At 37.5% G+C, this 26,408-nt stretch overlaps 1 protein-coding gene across 2 annotated transcripts in view; it reads right to left on the bottom strand.

Annotated features, from left to right (window-relative positions):
• The window catches only part of uvrag (UV radiation resistance associated gene), a 147,982-nt gene that overhangs the window by 15,500 nt on the left and 106,074 nt on the right, over window positions 1–26,408 (bottom strand). For both annotated transcript variants that reach the window (XM_017431110.3, XM_037978903.1), the window contains exon 14: window positions 5,847–5,938. In XM_017431110.3, coding sequence (XP_017286599.1) covers window positions 5,847–5,938 — 92 coding nt within the window. The remainder of the gene's footprint in view (window positions 1–5,846; window positions 5,939–26,408) is intronic.

Here is a 26,408-nt window from a genome sequence, read left to right as displayed (position 1 = left end):
ATTATATCTCTAAGGGAGATCCCAGCTGCCCTTTGGAGAATAGTTATTTTGACTGCCTGTATCTAAGATCTCGTTGTTTTGGTCACTACCTAAAGTTTGTCACCATAGGTGAGGGTAGAAACAAAGACGGACTGGTAAGAGTTTTGTCTTGCAGCTCAGCCTCATCTTCACCACAACAGACCGGTACAGAGTACTCAATACTGCGAAAGCCACACCAATTTGTCTGTTGATCTCGCACTCCATTCTTATTTCACATTCTTCTTTCTCAACCCGGTGAGAGCAGTCAACCCTTTTCCAACTGAGGACCATGACCTTAAATTTGGAAGTGCTGATCTTCATCCCAGCTACTTCACACTCAGCTGTGAAACACTGAAGTGAGAGCTAGGGAGAACGGCCCAATGACGCTAACAGGACCACTTATAAAACCTACAATTTTCCTCCTGAATCCAAGGTTCAACCATTAGTTAAGTGATGTTTTCTCTCCCAGTTAATGTGAACACTAGAAAAAAATATTTTTACCATAAATTTATCTTTAGCACCCCTTTTGTATGTGCATCTGTTAGCAAAATATCTAATGATTTACAGGACAGATTGCAATGAAACTCTCAGAAAGTAATTATCAAATGTAAATCTACCACTGATTCAACTTGAGTGAAGATGGCTACCACAGCTAAGAGACCTTATCAAATACAAAAATGGCTATAGCTCAGTCAGTCTGACAGATACTGAGCTAAAGTTTGATGTGGTAGTAGCTTAGAGTCATCCCTAACACATGCAAGCAAGCACCAAGCATTAACTGATCACACATGTTCTATTTTTAAAACATTGCCATTAACCATGAGAGGTAACACTTAGTAAAATATCTTATGAGTCACTAAATGAACTTTAATGAAACCTTCCAAAGGAATCATTGGGTGTACATCTAAAACTCCTTACCATTTAGAGTCATGCCAATCCAAGATGAATGCTACAGCTAATTAACTTTAGTAAACACAAAAATGGGAGTAACTCTTTTACAGACATTGAGCTAAATGTGATGTGGTAGTTATTCACAACATGCACTCTGAGCATGACATCTCATGATATCATCTGAGATTGAGGAGAATATCTTGACAACATGAGATGATTTTAGTTTAAAACTCTGGCATGAAAGATTGTGGGTGATATGCATTCCTATTGGGAATGCTAATTTCCTTATATCTGTATTTTTGCTGACCCCTAGCTGTGCCAGACTCAAAGACAAGACTGAAAAATAAAAACCAATAAGCATAAGTATAGTTAGTTTTCTTTGTTTGGCTTAGGTGTTGTAAGGAAGTGCTTGAGACTGCATTATATACAGCTACCTTTAAGAAAATCCTAAAGTAGAGATATTTGGATAGAACTATCATTTATCCATTTAAGGAAAACATTTGGGAAACACCTCAGAAAAGCCATTCCGAGCCTTAACCTGATGCACCAGATGGTTTGCTTAACAGAACAATTGGCAAAATGTTCTGTAGGATCTGTTTGGAAAATGGCAGGCACCTTAAAATTACATAGCAGGTAACTGAATGAAACATCTATGCGTCAAAGTCACAAGTGAACCTCAACCAATCAGATTAATTAAAAGGAACCAAATGAAACTGTTCATGTATACAGTAAAAGATCCCACTGCTGGTGGCCATCTAAATAATGTTTCTCATAGGTACTGATATTTGATGCTATTTATTCTGAATTCTTGTTTTTCCAGAACACAGAGGTTGGAAAAATCCATTTTTTTTTTCCAGTGTGCTCATCAAATCAGGTCATAGCATGCAGCTAAAACATGTCCTTTGTAAACAGAATTGTAAACAATACTAACAAGTCACTAGATCTGTTATAAAATTAGTCAAGACTTTTACAGAAAAAAAACTGCAAAATGGACCAAATTTACTTTACACTCAAATCATACTCATTCTATAAAACGCTTTGCAATACATTTTTTTCTTAATTCATACCACACTTATTAATACACATATTTGAAGCTTTTGAGTTGACAATCACACACTAATAAGCATAAAGGAGCCAAGGTTGGTGCTCAGAGGCTTGCTCAAGAACTCATTGCCACATGAAGGGTCTGGGGAAAGAATCAAGGATCTACCACCAGAACCACAGTTGCTCAGTGTCTTGGGTGTGGGGGTGGGTGATATATTGCTGAGGACTGTTTGCTTTTTGGGCAAGAGCTCCATAGGGCTGGAACTGAGTTTTAAAAGATGAGTTTGTGGGAAAAATATATTATATTTGCTATTAGACTGCACTGGTGAATCCCCATTTCTGAAATTATTGAACTATCGATTTTTGTTGTAAAATGGTTGTAGTTTGGATGTTTCTGATTGTGATTGATCTGAAATGTTAGTTTGAGATGCAGTGCTGGTCAGGATGATGAAAAAGGCAGTGCTTTTCATTCAGCTGATGGTTTGTATCAACACAGTAAGTTTGGTCTCTGTTTCCAGGGTCTAGCTGTCACAGCTAGCTGTGTACAAGAGTGTGGCTGAGAAACAGTGCCAAAAAACTGTTACGCTATTTTACAAACATTTGATACATGTGTACACACATAAACACACAAACATAGCTTTAAGGTTATTGGACCCAGGCTTTCATCTCAAGCGTCTATGGACCTTTCCACTTTCCATTAGGCAGAGGAGCCAATAGAAAGCTGATTTGAAAGCTTTGGCTTTTCATGGCTTCTTTCCTTTCAAAACAAAAGATTATTCAATTAATGTGTGTAATACACATTTTCCCCTTTGCTGACCCTGGGAGAGGAGCAGAGATCAAAGCCAGCTTTGTCTCTTACAGGGCAATGGAGCTGAAGTCTGACGCATACCAAATCCCAGGTTTTACTAAAGGTTACTCAGAGGCCAAGGGAGTGCCGAGGAAGCAAGACAGACAGTAAAGCTTTCTGGTTTACAGAGACAATAGGCTGCTGAAAATTTTATCAGACATTTCTGTTTTTGAAAGGTCAGAAACAAAAGATTCTTCTGAGGTTTTCTGAAGTTCCGAATCCTACTTGGACCTAATAATTGCACGATTTTAAACAGACTGCTCTATCATAAAAATGTTTGTTTATTACAGCAGTATTCGTTTCGCAAGCTAATTATGCTAATTATCTAAAACAAATATTAAAAATAAAGAAAGCTTACTTTCAATGCACTTTAAATTTCTGCAATAAACTTTGCAGATTTTATATATATATATATATATATATATATATATATATATAAAATTAGAAGGTATTTTAACTATTGGTTAATAAATAAATTTTTATAAGCAAATTGAAACACTAGAACAAGTTAAAACATGTTGCTCAAAAACAAATCTACTTATGCTTTCAGTAAAACTGACTAAATAATGGAAGTCAAAATCCCATTTAATTTCATGAAGATGTTGCATATTAGGAGTTCTTCATTTTTTACTTTATTAGTTAACCTTTTTAGGGTTGCAGTGGAGTGCATACATACTGTATAATATTGTACACTTAGTGGGGGCGTTTTGACACAATGTTAAAAAAATAGGGGTCATTAAAAATTACAACTCTCATTGAAATTGAAATATTCTGAAGTGATTCGATTTTGTGTTTTTGATTCTCAGCTCTGTAATGGTTTCACACTGAACCCTTTTCTTACAGCACACAGCTGTTTCTTTGCTAATACTCAGCTTTGTGAACAAAGGCGAATGGACCTTAGAACTCGTTGGCCAAATGGAATCAACCTTGGAGAAGTTTCTGACTCCGCCCGGTGGAAGTGACCACTTTAACTGGCTGTTTGGATTTGTCATTGAGATGTCCCAGTAAGACATTTTTATGGCTGACATGAACTTTCGCCATCAGCCTGACCTAGACAATTTTGATATCTGAATCTGGCTCCACTGAGTTGGCCTTGGAAGGCTGGCATCTCAAATTTCTCCTGGATGGTATGTAAACTTGACGCTCTCTGCCCAATCAGCCCTTCCCCTTCCCCCAGGACACCTGCGGACCTGTGCCGGCTCCCCTCCTGAGGCCGCCTGATAAACCTTTCCATCACTTTTAGAACTATGGCAGACAGAGGCCTATTTGGCACAGTATTCAATCTCAGCATCTGCGTTGGCACCCTCTTTCATATCTCTGTCTATATATTTTTTTTTTTTCCCCACTGACAATTTTAGTTGGCCTTTCATTAAAATGTATTTAACTCATAGCTGGCCTTTGGTACTCTTAGTTAGCCTTACATTACCTTTAGTTTAGTTATCTTAGCTTTTATCATGTTGGGCTTTTATTAAAATGTTTTAAACTCTTAGTTGGCCTTTGGTACTCGTAGTTAGCCTTTCGGCACCTTTAATTTAGTTCTTATCATGTCTGATCAACTGGGGTTTTTAAATCCTAGTTCAGTTTATGTTAGCTTTCATTATATCTTAGTTTGGTTTTCCTCAGTTTATCTTCATTTTATCTTGTGTGTGTGTGTTTCTTATTCTGATTATATTAGATGTCATTTAGATTATCCCAGCTCATATTTTAGATATTGTTGTGTGTGGTTTGACTATCTTAACTCATGTATTAGATATAGTTTTGTGTTTTGACTCTGTATTTTTGTGTAAAATGTTGTAAAGCCCTTTGAATCGCCTTGTTGCTGAAAAGTGCATTATGAATAAATTTGACTTGACTTAAAAGACTGATGCACAAAAAGTCAGAGAAAGCGGATTCAGACATCAGCTAACTTTTGACTCTAATCATGTCTTTGTCATGATTCTCACTTACAAAGTGATCCAAAATGCCTGGTTCATTGTTGGATAGAGGTAACTACAAAACAGCATTTGAGAATGATGCTAAGTGTAAGACAAATGATTATTAATTAAAAGCCCCAGTGGAAAGGAAACAACAACAACTGATTTAACCATAAAAAGTACAAAAATGTAAAATATTAAATTTGAAATGAAAAGTATAAAATAAATATTTTACCATTTGTTTCATCCAAATAAATTGTACTGGAGAGGTATCCGTTTTTCATTACGGTTAAGTCATCCTTTAATTATAGTAAAGTATATGGTATTACAGTCTGTCTGGAAAAGCTTATATTTGAGTAATTCGAAAGATTTTATATGTTACTAAGATATTTTAACTTTAATTTCTTAGATTAGGCAATAGACAAGTATTATTTTATCATCTTGAACAAAAGGTTTATGACCATAAATTACAAAATCATGTCACATCTAAAGCTTTTTTTAAGAAGTTTGTCTACAAGCATATTTGGTTTCCGACTGAAGACCTGACCTGAAGGTGTGCACCCAGAGCAAGGCAGATGTTGGTAAAACTGCCATTTTCTTAGATCACAGGCTCTCTTCAAAATCCAATCAGCTCTACCTCTGATTATTCTTTCATTGTTTTGATGCCTCCACCGCAACAGTACAGGTGGGTATCACACTGGGCTGTGACTTTTATCAAAATGTCAGTATAAATAACTTCTGGCTGAATTAAGGTCCTGTTAATTTTGCATCATGGGATCTAAAACAGGTCAGCCTTTATTTATATCAGGTCCCAAGAAGTCAAAGCACTGTTGTATATTGAAAAAACTTGGACCAGTCTAAAAGCGATTTGTGTTTTGTAACAGTCATTCTGGCTGAGTTTGTGTGGTGCTGAATGTTGTTGGCATAAAGTATGTTTTTTTTATGTATAAGGTATATAAGTTGTTTAGTATGTAATTTTAAGTTGTGTATTCAGTGTGGTTTACTAAATTAAAAGCAGTATTTTGGGTAAAAAAACAAATCAATTTGGTAGTTTCAAAGACATGGAATAAATTCTTGGTTAAAAAAAAATATTTGTGTAACAAATAATTCTTCTCATTTTGGGTTTTTCTTACCATCGAACCATCAGACCATGTTCCAGGAAGTTCTTCAAGTTGGGTAGTGTCTGCTGCAGGTCTGGGGTGGTCAAACCATGCTGATATCTCAGCTGCAAGACAAGAGAACAAACCATCATCATTAACCTAAAACAACATGGTCCACCCTACAAGGCCACACATACACTATGTGGTGAGCTAGCACTAATGCGCATCAACCTGACACGTGTGCATGACATGTTTGGAGAAGAAAATGCATTGCCTTCAGGAGGGCTCTGAAGTCTGGATTCTTTGACCATGACACATTTCTATTCCCCCCTTCAGACTATTACTCATCTGGACAGACAATGGGCACCTTCTGCTGATAACAGGCATGTGTGATAAAATGTAAGGTGCGCTGAAAGACAGGAGATGAGATGTGGGCGGAAAGAAAAACAGATAGAACATCTGGATGAAATGGGGCAAAAAGCACATTAGGAACCTCATTATGTTTCCAGTGGCCTCTCCCGCTATTTTTATTACATCCCCCTTCTAAATGTGGCCTTGAACAGTTCCTCCCTTGTACCACAGAGCTTTATTTCACGATGACAGAATCAGATTTAGTAGAGAAAAAAAGGAGAAAACAAAGGCCATCTCAAAGCTTTGGTTTTAGAGCCAGAAATCTCTTCCTGTGATGTCACAGCAATGTCAGCTCTGGTCCCAGAGAGTTTATTTAACCTATATCATAGAACAGCAGAGGAGCATCATGCTGCACGTCCAGCGGATACCTCAGAGGCCCCTCCGTCACACAGGCTGCCTGCACCAGCTGACATCTGTTTTGTTTCTACTCAGCTGCCACCGCAACCTCACCGCTCACCTTTTTTTTAAAATTCCCCCCCTGTACTACTGGTGCAAAGATTAATTGCACATTACTCTGACTCAGGTTACCATTTTTTAAAATAAATTTGCACATAATGAATGACTGACTTAATGATAAGAAATTAAAGAAAAATAGAATTTTAGGCCTTTGAGGGTAAAGGTCATATGTCCTTGTGAAGAGGGTTTTATTTTACAGTTAACCAGGAGACAAATAGTTTTCAGGGTGTCAGTTGTACTTAACACACATTAATAAAGCCCCCCTCCCCCCCCTTTTTTCCCTTCTTTTAAACATATGCTGCAACATATATTACTCATGATTTTAAAAACACATATTGTGCCATTTGTTGACTTAACATTTGTAAAATCTTAATGAAGTGTCTGTTACATGCATTGGTCAAAATGTCACAGAGATGCAGTACAACTCCCTTTTCAACCATGAATTTACAGCTCTGATCAGAGGACTTGGTTTAGGGGCTGAAGTGAGCCAACTTGACTCCATGCCTCTCAGATATAGGTTTAGCTTCAAGACAAACTTAAATTTGCAGATGGAGCAGTCCAGTGGCTTTGTCCGTCTCTATGCAGAGATATGCAACTTGCTTTCAGAGGAAATGAAGTGCCACTTTACCAATACTCAGACATTCTTATAAAAGGATTTACGCATTATTGGACTTCTATGTTTCCAACAAAGAGGACTTACATTAACTCAGCCATGATTATGAACTTGTCTGTCTTTAAACGGATTTGTGTCAAATAAATATTTTCAGGAAAACAGATAGTTTTGGACAATCAAAAGGCAGGATAATGCACTCATGCAAGGCTAAACACAAAGTTTAAATATCGGACCCAGCCTTACCTGCCAGTCAGAGATTCTACAATTTTGGATATTCAAAACAAAAGCCACAAACATCCTTACATCCTGAGATTCAGGTTGACTTAACTTTTTCATGAGACAAAGAATTCTATAAAGAATTACCGATAAATAAATAATAAATTACTTTATTGATCTTTCATGGTGTGCCGGCACACAAACGTACAGCTAGGAATGTGGTTTTGATGGTAGAGAGAGGAGGGACGTCTGTAATTATAAATACTGATTGGGAGATTTTTTTAAAAAAAGGTTGGGAACCACTGGGATAGTACATGTATATCTGATTACTTAATTGATCAATAGATTATTCAATAGAGCAACCAATTACTAAAATATTTCCTAGCTGCAACCCTTCTATAAAGCTGCAGGCCTACTACAAAACTGACTATTAATACACAAGTCAAAAGTTATTTCCTTTTTCACAGAAATACTTCATAAAGCTTAGGCTTTGTGGTTTGTTTCTTCTTTTCTTTTTAGGAATTTAGAGACTAATGACAAGAACTACACTTACTGAACTACAGATCTATTGGGATTTTCAAGCACAACCAATCTCTAGGGTTTACAGAGCCTCATCAGACCAGGTGATGTTTTTCTAATTTCTTATTGCCTAGTTTTGGTGAGTCTGTGAGCTGTAGCCTCATCTTTCTTGATCTTAGATGACAGGAGTGGCACATGATGTGGTCTTCTGCTGATGTAGTGCATCTGCTTCAAGGTTGGACGTGTTGCACAATCAGAGATGGTGTTCTGCAAAACTCGGTTGGATGGTTATTTGAAATATTGTTGCCTTTCCATCATCTTCAACCAGTCTACTCATTCTCATCTGACACCAATAAGGCATTTTTTACTTGCAAAACTGTTGCTCACTGAATATTTCCTCTTTTTTGGACCATTGTCTGTAATTATTCGTAAAACTCCCAGTTCATCAGCAGTTTCTGAAATACTCAGGCCAGCCTTCAGTACAGAAAAGTCTTAAGCTAACCAGCAGCTATGCAATTCAGTCAGTCTGGCATTATGCAAACACATGAGTGTGTTTCTTTTATAGCATTGGATCAGACTATTAATACAAGATGGCTAAGGGTTTGCCAGATCACTGTAAGAGTAAGCACTGTTCTATTTAGGACAAAATTGTATTTTGTCGCAAGTAAGTGAAGTGCAAGAGGTGAAATCGGCTTTCAAGTTTTGGTGTAGATTCTCAGTCATCCAGGACATGGTAAATCAAAAAAAGCTTTCTCAATTGAGAAAGCTTCTTGGATGAGAAGCTTTTTTTGGGCATTCCATTTTTCAGACATTTTTCAGAAATTTTTAACCAGTATTTCATTATGTGAAACTACTTACATATTCCTAGAAAAATGAGAAAGATGCATTTTTAACTTCTGCACGAGTATTTAGTCAACTGCTCTAGTGGCACAACTGCTCTTACAGAGCTTAGAAATAGCAACCATGGTAGCAAAAAAAGCAAAGCTCACACCGACAAAAAACACAGATGGCAACCACAGATCAATTTTTCACAGACAAAATGGTTAGATATCATTCTTTTAGAGAAGCTGCTTGAGTAACAAGTACAGTGTTTAGTATGAATTGTACAGTAAGTGAATGACATGTTCATCAGTGTTTTCATCAGTGTTCAAGAGTTTTTGGCTTAGTTCTAGCCTTAAAGGGTTCATACAGAATATGAAACTAAAACCCTGGTAGTATCAGTGTAAAGTTTTTATTAAACACAGCTCAGATCTTGGGTGGTGAGCGAGGGTGTCACCTCAAAACCCAGCTGGTGATGGAAAGATCCGAAACCCACACCAACAACACAGAGATCTATTCATGGTTCAGAGTAGACCTCAGGCTCTGACCAACTAATGGCGGAATTGGGTTTTAACAGTAAGCAAAGATCAATAACACCACCAGTTTAGAAAAAAAAAACACATGCACACACTCACACATACATAAACAGAGACGTGGGAAAAGTGGATCTGCGCTTTCTCTTACCAGATGCTAAAAAAAGAAATTCCAAATCTCATGGGCACCTTGAGGTTCTGGTCAAGAAAGTATGAATTAAAAATTATGACTCAGATATGAGCAAAGAATAAATATTACAGTTTCAGTGGGAGTAAAAACATTTGTACAGCATACTGCATGCTTTCTTTCTAGGCAAGAAGGAATAACAAAATGCTATCTTTAAATCCTTTTGCTTGGCATCAACTCTAAAGGTTAATAACCACACAGCTTGTCTAAGAGGAGACCTATGTTATAACACATTCCTATATCTGAGTGTGTGTGGAGAGGCCACGCATCTGTATGTGCGTTTTCAACTGTTCACCTTATGTCTAAAATCTTGACAGATATCCAGCACATTGAAGGTAAGTGACATCACAGGGTTGCTCTGAATTTTGAGATCAATGAGATTGATTAAAGGTTACAAACCTTCACCTGTTAACTCAAGATTTTGATCGCTCTTTGCTTGGCAGTGTCTAGTTGGCAGCCACACTACTGATGAGATGTTTTTGCCTGCGTGCATGTGTGTACAGACATCAATTGTCTGTAGTGTTAGTAAAATGTCATAAACTAGTTTGACAGGTTTTAATTTTACGCTCAGAAATTATTCATTGGTTGTAAATCTACAATGAATTAACTTTTGGAATCAATCCAATTCAACATGGCTGCCACAGCTAAGCAATCTTAGCAAACCCAAAAATGGCTTCAAATCTGCCAATTTTGCAGGTACTTTGATAAATTTGGTGTGGTAGTAACTGAGAGTCAGCCAACACATCTTGTGAGACCTCACAATATCACAAGATTGTAGACAGTGCACTTACAAGGTTTGGCCAAAATGGCTATAACTCCATTTCTCAGCATAAGATGATCTTAGTTTAAAAGTCTGAAATGAAAGGCAGTGGGTGATATACATTACTTAAAGGAATGCAAGGTCTTTAATATTGTTGTTGTTATGATGTGTGGAAAAAATATTTAGAAAAAAAAAATCATCAGACACCTACAGCTGTCTCCATGCTCAATAAGCCAGTCTATGAATATTCATAAACTGGTCTGGCCCTCTGTGGAAGAAACTGCTTTAAATTTCTTGTCTGCGTGTCTGTACTACATGTATTTTCATGGCCATCATCTTGTGAAGGCATCTGTACAAGATGGTGGCTGTCAAATATGCAAACATCAGCATTCCTTCCATCCTCTCTGCCCACGTGAGACAAGCACAAAATCATTAGTGACCTGGCTAAATCATCTGGAAAATAGGAAAATGTTGTAGAAGAGGAAGAAATGTGAAAGGCGGCTAATGACAAAGAGCTGGGTGTCGTTTGCAAAATGTCAGCGCTGTAAAAACTACAACGTCACGAAGGAAACAAACAGATGAGTGGGAAAGTTTAGAATCTGGTCTGTAAACCCAAACTTCTCTGGAAGTATGTTGCAATTTATGTGTTGTCTCTGACACTGAATAAAAAGCACACTGGTTTAATTCTGCTACACACAACAACACAGACAAAAACATCTATGCTTCTGTGTCAGCAAGCAGATGAAGAATAAAAAAAAATATAAAGAGTCATTTCCAGCGTCTCCTAATATCCTTGTGATGACAGCTGGAGTCTTTTGCATGCTTGTGCGCATGTGTCTGGATGAGTGCTTTCAAGCTGGCCACAGGCTCTTTGTAACAGAGCTAACCAGATTGTTGTGAGAACGTCCCAGAGCCCATTGAGGACAACTGAAAGGTGAGAGCACCAAGTGGCAGTGGGTGGGGAGGTAGAGCGGAGACACCCACTAGGGCTTTATCACATGACACACAGTGCCTTACAAAACTATTTATAGCCCTTTTCCACACTTTGTCACGTTGCAACCACAAACTTCAAAAGTATTTTATTGGGATATTTTGTAATAGGCCAATACAAAGTAGTGCATTATTATAGTAGTGCAAGTGGAAGACAAATTATATATGGTTTTAAATGTTTTCTTACAAATAAAAATCTGAAAAGTGGTGTGTATTTGTTTTCAGCCTTGTTTAGTCAATATTTTATAAAACTATCTTTTGCTACAGTTCCAGCTGCAAATATTTTTGGATTTGTCTCCATCACCTTTGTACATTTCGAGATTGAAATATTTGCCCATTCTTATTCGGAAAACAGCTTAAGCTCAGTCAGATTGGATGGAGTGTGTCTGTGAACACACCAAAGATTTTAAGTTGGATTCAGGTCTTGACTTTGACTGGACCATTCTAAAACATGAATATGCTTTGATCTGAACCACTCTATTGTAGATCTGAGTGGATGTTTCAGGTTGTTCTGCTACTTGAAGGTGAACCTCCGATCCTGTCTTTTGCAGCCTCTAACAAGTTTTGTTCCAGGACTGGCTTGTAAACAGCAAACAGGACTTCTTAAGGTCTTCTTTCATCAATGATTTTCTTGTTGCCACTTTTTCATAAAAGGACAGATTTATGCAGTACAGGACCAATAGCTGTCCTGTAGACACATTGTCCCACCTGAGCTGTGGATCTCTGCAGCTTCTCCAGCGTTACCATTGGCTTCTTCTCTGATTAATGCTCTCCATGCCCGGACTGTCAGTTTAGGTGGACAACCATGTCTTGGTATGTTTACAGTTGTGCCATGCTCCTTCTATTTTTGTGCTTTGTGAGATGATCAAAGCTTGGGATATTGTTTTCTAGCCTCACCCTGCTTTAAACTTCTCAACAACATTATTCCCGACTTGTCTGGTAAGTTCCTTGGTCTTTATGATGCTATTTGATCACTATTGTTCTGTAGCAAATCTCTGAGGCCTTCAGACAACAGCTGGATTTATACTGAGATAAAATTAGACACAGGTGGACTCTGTTTACAAATTAGGTGACTTCTGAAAGCAACTAGCTGCTCTAGATTTTAGCTCAGGGTATCAGAGTAAAGGGAGTTGAATACAAAAACACACCACACATTTCAGATTTTTACTTGTAAAAGGTATTAAACACCATCTCACATTTTTCTTCTACTTCATTATTTGTGCTACTTTGTGTTGGTCTATCACATAAGATCACAATCTCAGTAAAATACTTTAAGGTTTGTGGTTGTAATGTGACAAAGTTTAAGGGGTATGAATACATTTTCAAAGCACTGTAATCAAACAGATCTAAACAGATCTAAATAATTCTACTTGTTGCTGCCATTTGCCTGCAGTTTCATCCTTGTTAGCAACGTAAACTCAGAGTGATATGAACTGCAGCATGCGTAGTGGGATAACAAGTCAGTATGACAACAAAATAAGAGTTTAAAGGATCAGTTCAAAATTTTGAGGATTCATCCTCATTTGTCACAGAGATAAAGCAACAGGGAGATGAATGCAGCAATGTAAACAAGTTGGGTCTGCCATGACCACACACAAACCTCTGACGCTGACGGAGATCCGTCTGGAATTGGTCAGTTTACAGTGCATGCCATCCATCAATTGGCAAAACGTTCATGTTTGCCCTGAGCTCTGTTCAGAGGCTAAATAAACATAGCATTGCTTTTGCCGCACATTACAGTTTCCCTGAATTTGTCAGTGCTAATCACTTTCAGATTAGACCTCTAATGTGGGCGGGCTGCTGCAAGTTCTGAGGATGATTGCTGATGATGTGGCACTGAGGGAGTTGGAGGTGGTGGTGGTAGGTAACAAAGCATCCTCCCTTTCCTTTGCAGATCCTGCATTTTAGGTTTTAAGGTTTTAGGTTTTCCATACAGGAAATGCTCATCAGTGTAAACATCATGGACCATTGAGAAGTCACATACTGTCGCTGGAGGTGGTTAGTGGAGACAATCTGGGACATGGGATATTTTCATCATGGGCAATTCAAGCATCAAAACTCTTCAAATCAAACTCTGAAGGATCCTGTGCATACCTGACGATTACCTTGTGATTTATAATCAGCATGTTTTTGACCAGTGGGGTAAAAATAGAAAAAGTATAGGTTTTACATCCTCCCAAGGGAAGGTAATCAGGCAGCTCATTAGTTCCTATGACAGCTTGTTATAGAGGGGGCTAACCAGGTGTTCCTTCCTCCACCATCCCGCTGGTAAAACTGAGGACTGGATACCTCACCAAAATCCACAAAGTTGACACAGGCATTAGTTTTCATACACGCAGCTCATGCAGAGACATGGAGCTTTGGGAGATAACCTGTCACTGATCATATGTCAGTAGTACGTTTCCCACTTATGACTGATTCATGAGCATGTAAATGATAAAAAAAAAAATTCTATTACATTATAAATATTACAAGTGCTAAATATTTGCAAAAATGAATCAGGATGGATGAACCGCTTAAAATGATCTGTAACACTGTGATGCCACCACTATAATAGTTTCTACTTATCCTGCTACAGCAACATTTCCTCTTGGGCAGCTAACTGGCCTGAAAGGATTTTTAGTTAAAGGGATGCAAATCATGTCATTAGTCACAGAGTGCAGTTCAAGAAATAGTTCAGACATTTTGACTTGTGCAAAACCTATGAACAATTAATACCTCGCCACCTTTCAAATAAACTAACAGATGCCACTTCAAGTGAGATGTACAAAAAAAGGCAACTAGAAAATTTCTAAATAAATGTTAGATGGTGCCAATGCAGCTACTGCCCAAAATTTAAACATACCTTTGGAATAATCTAAGCTTCGAAAATTATTTTTGATGTATGAAAGGTAATAAGAGGCAGACGGACACACACTAAATTAAGCCTCAAAGTGTTGCTGTGCAAAAATGGCAAGTCAGATCTTAAGAATTCTGAACTGTGAGCAGCAGAAGACTGTTAGTCACACATGTGAAGGGTTTTATGTTTCTGCAGTGTTTTATATAGGAGATATGACAAGTTACAAAAGACCCTTTGCTTCCAGGTTTGAAGAGAACATTTTGAGCTAAAATATAATTGAATCAGTGGAAGCCTGGCTGAGCACTATGCATTCTGGGGAGATTGGAGAGAAAAGCCCTAGTCCTATAGCAGTGAATGACAAACTGGGTGAAAGAAGAAAAAAATGCCTACATTTTGATGTGTAATTTGTATATGTAATACAAAAAAATATTTAATATATATAAATATTAATATTTAAGACAATTCAAAAGTTACTATGTGCGCCATAATGAACTGTCAGTTGAACATTCAGCAGAAAAAAAAATATCACCAAACTTAAACTGTGATTGTGCAAATAACTGCTAGAGATCAAAATGCCACTTTAGGTCCAACTTTCTGTGAAGTATGTCTGAGTTACAGAGCTCAAAGAGGGCTGAGTTTTCTTACGTTTTGCCAAAATCCCATTACGGTAACCTTTTCTTTTTTCTTTGATAATTTTGTCAACAATGTACAATGTACCATTACCAAAAGTCCTACCACACTATTCTCAATAGAGCCACATGTTTGGGTGTATGTTTTGCATGTTTTACTTGGAAGATGGGCAACGAGACACAGACCAAAGATTTTGAACAGGGATAGTAATAGAGGTGTTTCAATAGTGTTCAATAGTGTTCTTTCTGGAAGCAGTCTGGGTGGAGTGTGAAAAGCAGATTGTGCCAACTTTATTCATGGCAGCAGGTGAAGCTTTATTCTTCCATTACACCCGTCACAGCAGTATATTTGTCTGCCTGTAATTGTTTTAATTCTCTCATCATCTCTTTATTTTCGTACAACTGACTCACACAGTGGCCTGTTGCTCCAATTATAGTTAGTTTTTGTTTACAGCTCTGAGATCCACGTATACAGCTCAGAATCTCTTGATTGCCATTTCTTTTACTCGCCAAGAGGATAATTGCTGCCAACTGTTTGAGGGCTGCATCTAGCTTTGATTGAATAAACAACCACCTCACCTCCGTGGTGCAGACATCAGTACACGGTATTTACATACAGGAAGATTTTCATTTGATCTATTGTTTTGATGTTTCATTTAACTTTGACTCGTTCAGAAGATTTACAGCATACACATTATTTTTGTGGCTGAGCAGAATAACCAGGCCTCATAAAATTTGGTGTTATACAGTATATTTATTTTACTTGAAAAACTCTGACAATAAAACATAACAACCAACAGCAAATATGAGGAATCTGATGCAAAGGCTGAAACTAACAAACATTCTGGAAAATTTGCCTGTTAGTCATAATTTTTTGTAAACAACGAGGATCTACAGGAACCTGGTGTATGATTGCACTTTGTTCTCAACCTTGTTTTTTTTCCCTCCGCTGCTTTCAACTTGTTTGTCCCAAAAAACTTCATTTGATTCAAATTAGACAGAACTTTCCTTCTGAGAGGCTCTTTCTAGCTCACTGGTGGATTTGAAATGGTTGATTATGTTTGCTATAGTGCAGCACTTCAATGATTCCGCCCATCTGGCCTATTCTTGGCACATAATGAAACTCAGTCATAAGGCCTTCACTCCTCCACTGAATATATTACACCAAAATGTTGACCAGGATGAATACACAATGGCTGAGACAACCTGGCTACAGATGGGTACCGAACTGTTTTACAGGTAAATAAAAATATGAACATTGCAAATTAAGCTTTAATTTGACAATCGTAAATATAAATTCATTGCCTACTGCTGAAAGGCAAAGTAAAGAGATATTGATTTTGCCCATGCCTGTGTGTGTTAGTGTGTCTGTCATAAGGCAAAATATCTCATGAACCACTGGACAAATTTCATTTAATCTCTCATAAAGTAACCATTTTATGCACATTAAAAATGATTAACTTTCAGAGTCAGTCCAATTCAAGATGGCCACCACAGCCAATCCACATTAGCCAACACAATCATAGCTATAACTCAGTCAGTTTTATAGATACTGAGCTAAAACTTGATGTGGTAGTAGCTGGAAGGTTTGAATAACATTTACTGTGAGTGTGACATCTTGTGATATTTGCTTGAGATTGAGCGTACCATTATTTTCAAGGTTTGATCAAAATGGCAACAACTCCATCTCTCAACATAAAATAATCTTAGTTTCAAACTCATGAAAAGTCCGTCTGTGATATGAATTCCCTCGAGGAATGCTACGCTTTTATTTGCTGAATTCATGTTTGAAGAGTTTGCATGTACAACTGTGCTATAGCTGATTGAAAAACCTCACATGGTGCAACAGACATTCAAAACCTCAAGAATCCTGTGAAGTGGCATGGAATATGAAATCCAACGTGATTAATAGCTGCAGCCTTTCAAGTGTCTCAATAAATATACAGAACAGGACTGAAAAGTTGTTTGAGTCTGCCTAAGGTCACATAACTCATTCACAACAGAAACTCACTTCCCTTCAGCTCAAACCCGTGTTCTGGTCTTGAATACGTGCCATGGTCATCATCAACCAGTCTCAGAGTTAAACTAAGAATCAGAATTCATAAACACCAGAGGCATTTGCTTACCACAGAAAATATCTTCCAACATATTTGCAGTGTGAAGAATTGCTTCTGTCAGAATGTGACTTGTAAAAAGTTTTTTTTTTGTTGTTGTTAAATGTGAGCTGGGATTACAACTCTTCTTTTCATTAAACAATTCTAATTAGTAACATCTAATGCCATATGCCATACTAATATGTCATAATATTTTATAAGGATTCTGAGCCAAGTCACCGGTTAGAAAAAATCCTTTTCATTCAAGTTAGCCTGATTTCAAACACTCATAAGGATAACTAAAAGTACAATGAATCAGCTAAGTGCCACATTGTTAATTACAGGTAAATGGTAAATTCAAGGGAAAACCTGTCAAAAGAATCCCTCAATGAAAATACATACCTGTAGGTAAAATTTCAGACAAATAAAATATAAACAGAAGAGAAACACAACAAACACCTGTTAATATAATAGATTTTATAAAAGTCACATCCAGTTTATTAACAGGCTTTATGCTGATGTTTAGTATTGACTGGTTAATAAACTGCTTTGGTTTGATTTATAAAGAAGTTTAGATAAATAGGAGAAACCCATTTCTGGAATTTTACATAATAAGCAACAATATATATATTTTTAGATGTGGAATGTAGCTAACTGCCTGCAGGTTTGTAATGAAATATTTTAGTTTCGGTATAAAAGTCACTGTTTAATCATTTACGACTTTATCAACTCCCATTATCTAAAGTCCCACAGCTTATTGAGAAGCTGCATGTACGTTTTCTTCAGCACGTCATGTCCAATAAACAGAATTCAAACTCCAGAGGGAGATTAGTAGAAAGGAAAAAAGTAAAAACAAGTGAAAGAAAAAGAAAAAAAACCCGTGCCCCTTTGACTTAGAAATGACTGTATGAGTTTACCTACAAGATAAACCCTTTTTCGGGCTCTAAGAGTGCCACAAATATTAAATACTTTATGCAATATTAAAAAATTGTTTAATACTAAATGACCAAATCATAGGCTGTTGCAAATAGGGTATGTAGCTTAAGATACACTCACAACATACCGTAAGTGTTCTGGACGTGCACAGAGGTTTGAGAAATGGTACAAGGGAAGCATCCAGAAGGACAACCATTTCTTCACCAATCAGGCCTGATTATTGCAGAGCTGCAGAAATGGTTGTCTTTCTTGGAAGGTTCTCTTCTTTCCCAGACCAATGCTGGAGCTCTGTCAGCGTGACCATTTGTGACAGCAGCACCTGCAGCCACACGGTGAACAATGGTCATGGAAGTAACTTTTGTATGTTTTTTTTTTTTTTAATGTGTTTTGTTACTTGACTTTAAATATACACAACTTTAAATAATTTAAATTAAATAACTAGGCATTTACAGTAAATCTTCAAGTAGCATATTTACATATTTGTAGCAATTTTTGATAGTGTGGCTGACTGTTTGGAGAGCACACATTCTATTAACTTCCTTTGTCAAATCTTGCTGTAGTTTATTGTGTCATTTGCAATGATTTAATTTCTGCTGTTTTTTGTTACCAGTTCCTTTGGAGATGTTACTGGCGTTGCACTGCCAGTCCAGGAAAAATCCCAGTTAGATCTGCTTAGAGATCACAGACTAACAATGTTTCATGTCAGAGGGAGAAGTTGTGAGAGGTGATGTAGTTTGCTTGATTCTTCTGTCTTGACCAGGTAATTTTGACAATGTAAATAATATTCTTTCATAGGTTACTATTTAGAACTACTTTGATCAATTTTGTTTTTGTTGCAATTTTTGTAATTTGGTTTAGTTTGGATTTCCTCCATCTTGTGTCATAAAGGTCTGATCTGCCACTACATAAATTTTCCTCCTGATCAGTCACCAGTTAGTGCTTGAGTTTCTTATGTTGGCGCCTGTGTTAAAAGTTTGTTATGCTGACGTCTTTTATAGGCCCAAAACTAAGGCAATTTTGAGAAAAGTAATTTTTATAAATAAATTAGAAAACTTTATTTATTTATTTATTTATTTTCTAATTTCTCTCTCTCTCTTGCTGGTTTTATGTGGTCCCTGACACCATCTGTTCTTGGTCACCTCCCTGAGTAAGGCCCTTTTACCCAGATTGCTCAGATTGGACAGGCAGCCAGTCTTTAGCACTGGGCCTGGTGGTTCCAAACATTTTTCATGATGTAAGCTACTGTGCTCATTGGGACTTTCTACACTGCAGAAATTTTTCTGGATCCTTTTTAAGATCTGTACCTCGACACAATCCTGTCTTGAAGGTCTACAGACAATTCCTTCCGACTTCATAGTTGGTTTGTGCTCTGGCATGCACTGTCAACTATTGGACCTTATATAGAATGTGTGTGCCTTTCCAAATTATGTCCAATGAACTACAATTTACTACATGTGGACTCCAATCAAGTGGTAGAAACATCTGGAGGATGATCAGTGAAAACAAGATGCAAGTTGAAATTTTGGCTGTCATAGAAAAGGCCATGAAGACTTATGTACATGTTAAAAAAAAATTCCCTTCTCACCCTCCGCGGGTGGTCTTTGTTTCATCCTCTGAGCTCGGGTCCTCTACCAAAGGCCTGGGAGCTCGAGGGTTCTGCGCAGTATCTTGGCTGTGCCTAGAACTGCACATTTCTGCTGCTTTGCTGTCTGGATAGCTCAATGGGTAACTCACCAGACTTTCACCCAGGAGACCCGGGTTCAAATCCAGGCCGGCAAAGATACAACAGTGAAATTGAGCTCCTTAGGCAAGACCCTTTGAGTTACTGCCTACCTCATACCATGAGAGAGATAAATATGAATCACATGCCGGCTCACACGTCGCCCGGCCAAACAAGGTCTGCGTCAGGTGCTGGGGAACCAGAGCACCCTGATGAAAAATGGGCTACTGGAACAAGATGGACGAAATGGATGAGAGGTGAAAACATGGATCTGGTTTTCTCCTTCTGAGGCCTTGTTTATGCTACTGTCATAGAATATTTTTTTTATGCATGTATTTTTAATTTGTTTGATATAACAAGAACACACAGCTTTTCAGAATCTGTATGTTCTGAATGCTGGCCGTAGGTGAAAGGAAAAAAAAAAAATCTCAGCACTTTTCCACTCTGCTTAGAAACAGATGGTCCCAGATAACACATAGATGTTCTTGCACCTCTTTTTTATGACTTCTGTGTGTGTAGCACAGGGTGTTTAATTTGAAAGATTTTTCTTTGCTCAGGCAGAGGATTCATACGGAGACTGAATGCAGTACTTATGTGCAACTTCTCTCCATTTCTGAAAAAAAATTGATTTCATCTTATTCAACAGAGTTCATTTTCATTCATTTCTCCCTTGGGTCACTGATAAACAGAAATTTCTGAAACAACACTGGTGGGATGCCAAGGCCCAGATATCTTTTGACATGGATAATTTTTTCGATGTTCATAAAATTAAAAAAAAAATAAACAAAAAAATAATGTCCCATTGCCCCAAATATGTGACTCTGTGTATAAGTGAGAACATAAAATGCACTGTATAAAAAGTGCAAAATATATAGTAGAAAAAAGCATTGTATGGGTGTGCATGACAGGGTGAATAAAGAAACATTGGAAAAAGTTTTTCAGAACTCAGAGAGATTAAAAAGGTGCTAAATACAATAAGTGTGGATCATTATTCTGACAGAAAAATGCTGAGAATGTCCACATTAACAATAACACAAAATAAGAAGAAAAAACATTCTTAGCTTGACTAAAGATTTTTCCAAAACTATTTTTTTTTATCCTTTGATACAGTTTCCAGTTTCCTCTCAGTTACCCAGCACACAGTCAAAGTGTGATGGTGACAGGATCAAAAGAAAGTAGGAGAGGCAATGAAAGAAAAAAAAATAATAATAGATGATTACAAAAAAAATCTTTTTTTTTTGTATTTTATTGTGAAAAATAAACTTGACTAGTCTAAATGTAGAAATGGCTTCAAAACAGTTTTGGGTTTCAGGGTACAAAGTGATAGGACAAGAACCCAATAGGCTGCTACATCGATTGTTTCTGAAAAACTCCTGATGCAGAAAAGCATGAACCACTATGTTTCTGCTCTTACTCTTTTCAGACATGCATATAACAAAATGTTGGGGTTTTTTTAGTCCTGAAAATTGAATGTCCTTACATTCTGTTTCCCATCCTTTAACCTTGCTGCATTTCTTCTTCTCTTTTTCCTCTTTCCTGTCTGTCTCTGAACTGTGGTAATGTAATACAGGTGTAGTGTGTTTCACCAAGCTCAAGTCCAGTTCAGATGCAGCTCTAACTCAAACCAGATTCTTCTGTCGCATTACTTGTTGTTAGACATTGCTGAGTATCGAATTGCTGCCAAATTCAGTCAACAGATTTACATAATTACGGGAAAGGCTGTGTGAGATGAATAGGAAATTCAGTTAGGGAGACCACCGGTGACAAGAGACCAGTGTAAGTCTCCTCTGACCCCAATCACTGTGGGGAGGGCCTGAGGGGGCTAAGAGTATGTCTTCTGTGATTAGAATATGGTTACTGAGTCTGTGTTCGTCCTGGTTGGAGGAGGAGGTCAGGGGAGTCTGGTGTTCTACAGTGACATCTATTGGAAGTGCACCCCCACCCCAACCCCTTTCCCCCGGTCCTCACAGCAAATTACCTTTTAAACAAAACAGTCAAAGTTGTCTAGATTTTTATGGGCCAGAAGTAATAAAAAATAACTTTCTTTCAGTTTAGCAACAGCATGATTAGACTCATATTTATTTTATTTGAAATTAAATTTATGTGTGGTATTTTACAAGTCAAATTGTGTTTTCCCTTTGGAAAACAGCAGGGCACAGATGATGAGGAATAAATGGTTTGTGGGCAGGTGCCGGTTCTGGATTTCTGCAATTCACTTCGTAGTGCTTCTTGTGAACCGGCATTAAGATCTTTTTTTTCCTCTTTTTTTGTGCACATGACTGACATTTTATATTATTAGCATTAGGAAAGGCTCAGAGCTGTTGCCTTTAAAAATGTTCTCGTTCTGAATGACTGCAGAAGAGCTATTTATTGAATGTCTGCTTATTTTAGCTGTCTGTTCAAGCAACTCTGAGTAACATGGGTAAGCTGCACAATGGAACAGTAGGTAAGAATGGCTACCTCACAGCAAGAAGGTCCAGGGTTTGACTCCCAGCTGGGGCCTTTCTGCATAGTTACATGTTCTCCCTATAGATGTGTAGGTTTTCTCTGGGTACTCCTCTTTCCTCCTGTGGTCTAATAAGATAAGCAAGATTAACTTATAAAAATGAATGATTAAATAAAAAACAGATTTAAACTTTGGTGTTAATGTTACTCATATTTTCACAGTGGACCTATTTCCGGCCAGAAGTCATGAGTGATGAGAAAAGAATTTCCCGGAATGGAGAAGCGGGTAAAGAAAATGGATGGATGGATGGATGTTTCTGCGTGAAACAAGAATTAGATGTTCCACATGCAATCAACATACTGTCACAGACTGTAAAATAATGTACAATCTGAAGATTTTCAGTTGTTCTGCATCTGTGTAAATGTGCATTTATAAACTAGACACTCCTCAGTTAAGATTATTCATATTAACAGACAGTTTAATGATGACTTCAGAGACCAACTCTGCCTGAGATTTTGGTCAGTGCTCCAAGAGCAACTGGGCAAATCTAGTCACACTTCAGAAAAAAGTCAAGAAATAATCAAACACAAGTTATGTGAAATATGGCACAAATGCACTATTTCACATTCAATTAAAAAAAAATAATGCAGAAATAGGAAAGAGAAAACTGTTAACCTCATTTGGGAACTAAGCTCTGAATAAAATGTGATGTTTTCAACAAACTCCTGAGTGGTACTTTGTTAGCAAAAAGAGAATAAGAGTAATGAGTCAGTCTGGGCAAAAAGACATGCTCAAACTAACAGAAGCCAAGTGACAAATTTGACTATAAACAAATACTCTGGAAAATTCCACATTCTGCAAGTACAGTACAAGATATAAATACATTTTTAAAGGGTATAAATTTTATACGAGCCATAACAGGACAATAAACAAAGAAAAGGAAACTCCGTTTCTCTCTTTCATTGGCTCTGTGTATCGAATTAAAACCTGCCACGGACTGGAGGAGTATAGGCTGTGTCCGGTTTACTTTGGAGAGCCTGGAGCATTCTCTGGTCATCTGGGTTTGTTCAACTGTGACCCTGCATAGTGTTAAGGATGTTAAAACATTTTCTGTGCTGCCAAACAGTTTCAGAGTTTGGAACTGAATCAGTCAAAACCCTACAGAAAAAGATTTCTTCATGATTGGAATGACTACTGTATATATTATTTGATTTTTACCAATAAAACAGTAAAACACACGAACCAAAATTTAATGTTTGTTTCAAAAGACAGAGAAAAGAGTGCTAACTGTAATCAAAATGGTTGATTTGAGCTCCTTCTGTCCTTTGCTCAGTTCAGCTTATTAATAACAACAGCCCCCATTGGTTTCCTTGTACAACAATTAGATTAATTTGCTCCACTTCCTCTGAAGCTGCTGCCAGCCTCTATTTGCAACAGAAGGACAAAAATATACATAATCAGTTCAACTTCGTTTCTTTTAAATTTGCAGTTTGTATACAGTCCACCTTATGATTTCCCTCACAACAGACGAGACTCATAAAATAACTAGCCTGAAAAAATTTTTTACACCGAGTTTTTTTCTACTAAATAAGAAACCAAAGTTTTCACTAGATCTTGTTTAAATATGACCTGATTTCAAATTAACCCCAATCTGATTAGGATTTTAAAAAAGAGGCAGAGAATGAGAAACAAATCGCTATTGTGTGGTTATGTTCTTTCGCCCACATTTGTGGAGGCCAAGTGTGTACAATTTTCCATTAATTCAGCATGAGGTTGAATATGTGGTTTTTAACTCTCTAATGAGCTGGAGAAGTGCCTATGCTGAACTGAACTGAGGGTTAGAGTAAAATGACACCAGACGTTTAAAGCCAACAGTTCATAAAAACAACCACTACAAAAATTCCTTAAAAATTTATAAAAATGGTACATCAATAGAAAGGACAGAAAAAACAAAAACATCTTGAGTGAAACAACACACAAACAAGTGTTCACCCAATGCCTGAACAATTTAATGTTGAAAACTAAGGTGATGTATTACAATACTACTTATTCGGTGAACATCTGAGTGCTCAGCAGCTCTCAGTCATCCAAAGCAGCAATACCTTCCTGATCTCAAAAATGACTTAATGCCTAAAGGTTTGATGGCTGCAACAGTTGCAAAGCAATGATTCCAAACACACAAAAAACGTGTGCACTGACATTATAATTACCGCGCATGCATTTGTGTCTGCATTTGGATGTGGGTGAGTATTTAGCAGGGTGCAGTCATTCTGGAGAGACTCTTTAAAACTTTAAAAAGCAAGAGCCAACAACTTGGATGGGATACGTTTTTAACTTAAATAAGAACTGGTTTCCTTGGGAACAACAATAACAACTGCATAGGCAGTAATTTGTCCACTAAAACCTTTAGAGATGCCATCATAGTTGATTAACAACAACAACAAGGAGAACAACAACAATAAACAAAACAGTTCATTTACAACAAAGCTGAATCTGAATATATGACAAGTCTGTGTATAAATAAAATTACATTCAAAACTTTAATTATCCCAAGGCAACTGCCTATGCTGAAATTTAAAATAGTAAAAATAATCTGTTCTTTTCCAAGTTCTAAAATTATTCAAATCTAACCTTGAGTGTACAAAATCACAGATTCCACAATATCCTATTTTTCAACAAAAACAAAGACAAATTGACAAAAGCCAGGTGCAGCTGATCAAATGTATTGATTAACTGATCATCATCAGTGTGATTGCTTCTTTAAAAGCAAGAGTTTTAGTGGACAAATTTAAAAAGTTTTTGGCGACAAAGTAAGTCCACCATTGCCATTTTCTCAGGATTTAAAAAGAGAGTCCTGTCAAATTGTTATCAATAGTTTGTACCTTATCAGTCACAGTTTTCTCAACTAAACAATGTCCATGTTACTATGCAATTGCATGTGTGTGCTGAGCATAGACAGCCTTTGCATGTATATGGAAAGGCTGCTGGGACTCGTTTGGCCAGCTATTAGCTTAATCTGGACAAAGACTTCTGCCTCTTTCTCTACAATCTGTGCTTTAATTCAGAAGTCCCGCTCTACTCCACTCTACTCTGCTCGGATCTATAAAGAATGCATCGCGTCTCCACCGGCCAGCTTGGTCGGTAGCAGAGGAACGCCTCCTTGTGCAGCAGGGGAAGCGCTATGGACAACGTTGGTCCTGTGTTGTTGCTGTTTTTTAAACTTATGGGGAGGCGCAGTGGAAGAAATGCACTGGATGCCGCGATTGTTGCGCAGAGTAGGACAGCTGTTATCCGCCGGAGATTTCAGGCTTTACAGCGCCTTCAGCTGGGGGACAGACGGCATAAATGTTGCAGGGTAAGCTAACGCTGTTGTTTATATTCCTACCGTTCGCTCTTTATGCTTGCATCTGGCCACACCCACGACAAATGAGTGAACAGGAGCTAAGCTTGCGCTGCCCACCAAAGCAGGGCCGACCCCGCTAGCCCTACCCCAAAGCATGGACCAAAAAAGCAGGGACCGGCCAGTGGAAACACATGCAAAGCAAGCCGAGTAGAGTGGAGCTGGGACCTTTAGAGCCTGTGTAAAAGGGGCATATGTGTGATGTCATAACTGATAAGGTACTAACTATTTAGAACAATTAGACAGAACATCACTTCAAGATTGACTGACTATCTCATTAAAAGGGAAAGTAGCAGCCAGGTGCTGCTGATCAAATGTATTGATGAACTGATCATCATCAGTGTGATTGCTTCCTTAAAAGCAGGAGTTTTAGTGGCAATGTCAACTTTTGCTGCCCATCAAGCTTGGAAGGGTTAAAGGTCATTGCCAAACTATTTGAAGTCCATCAGTCTACAAAGAGAAAGAAAATTCACAAGTAGAAAACATTTAAGACAGCTGCCAATCTTCCCAGGAGTGGACATCCCAGTAAATTTACCCTGAGGTCAGACTGTGCACTGCTCAAAAATCTAAGTGCTCCATTTTAATCTCTACTGGCCTCAGTTAGCTGATTAAAGGTTAAAATTGAATAGAAGTAGAAAAAGGCTGAACAAGTATGGGTTGAAGTTAAAGGTTGCCAGGAAAAAGTCATTTTTCTTTTAAAAACAAAAAAAGGAACATGGGAGCACGACTTTGGTTTACAAAGTTGCATCTGAAAGAACAACAAGGCTTCTGGAACAATGTAATTTGGACAGATTATACCTAAGTAGAGAAGTTTACCCATAACCAGGGGTGGAAATTAAAAATGTTTTACCAGCCACTTTTATTTGTTGTGACAAAAAGTTATTTCATATGATGATGATGATGATGGAGGTGGGTGGAAGCAGTTGTGGTGCCCTACAAGCTGAACAACACCTCTTTCTGGACACTGCATGGAAATAACTAGATTTTTCTTATTTTATTTTAAACCATTAAAAGATGCATATCTGTAC

Source organism: Kryptolebias marmoratus, linkage group LG13 (assembly GCF_001649575.2).
Source record: "Kryptolebias marmoratus isolate JLee-2015 linkage group LG13, ASM164957v2, whole genome shotgun sequence".
NCBI classification, from domain to species: domain Eukaryota; kingdom Metazoa; phylum Chordata; class Actinopteri; order Cyprinodontiformes; family Rivulidae; genus Kryptolebias; species Kryptolebias marmoratus.
Note: the sequence above shows the minus strand (reverse complement) of the source record. Positions and strands in the feature narration are given on the sequence as shown.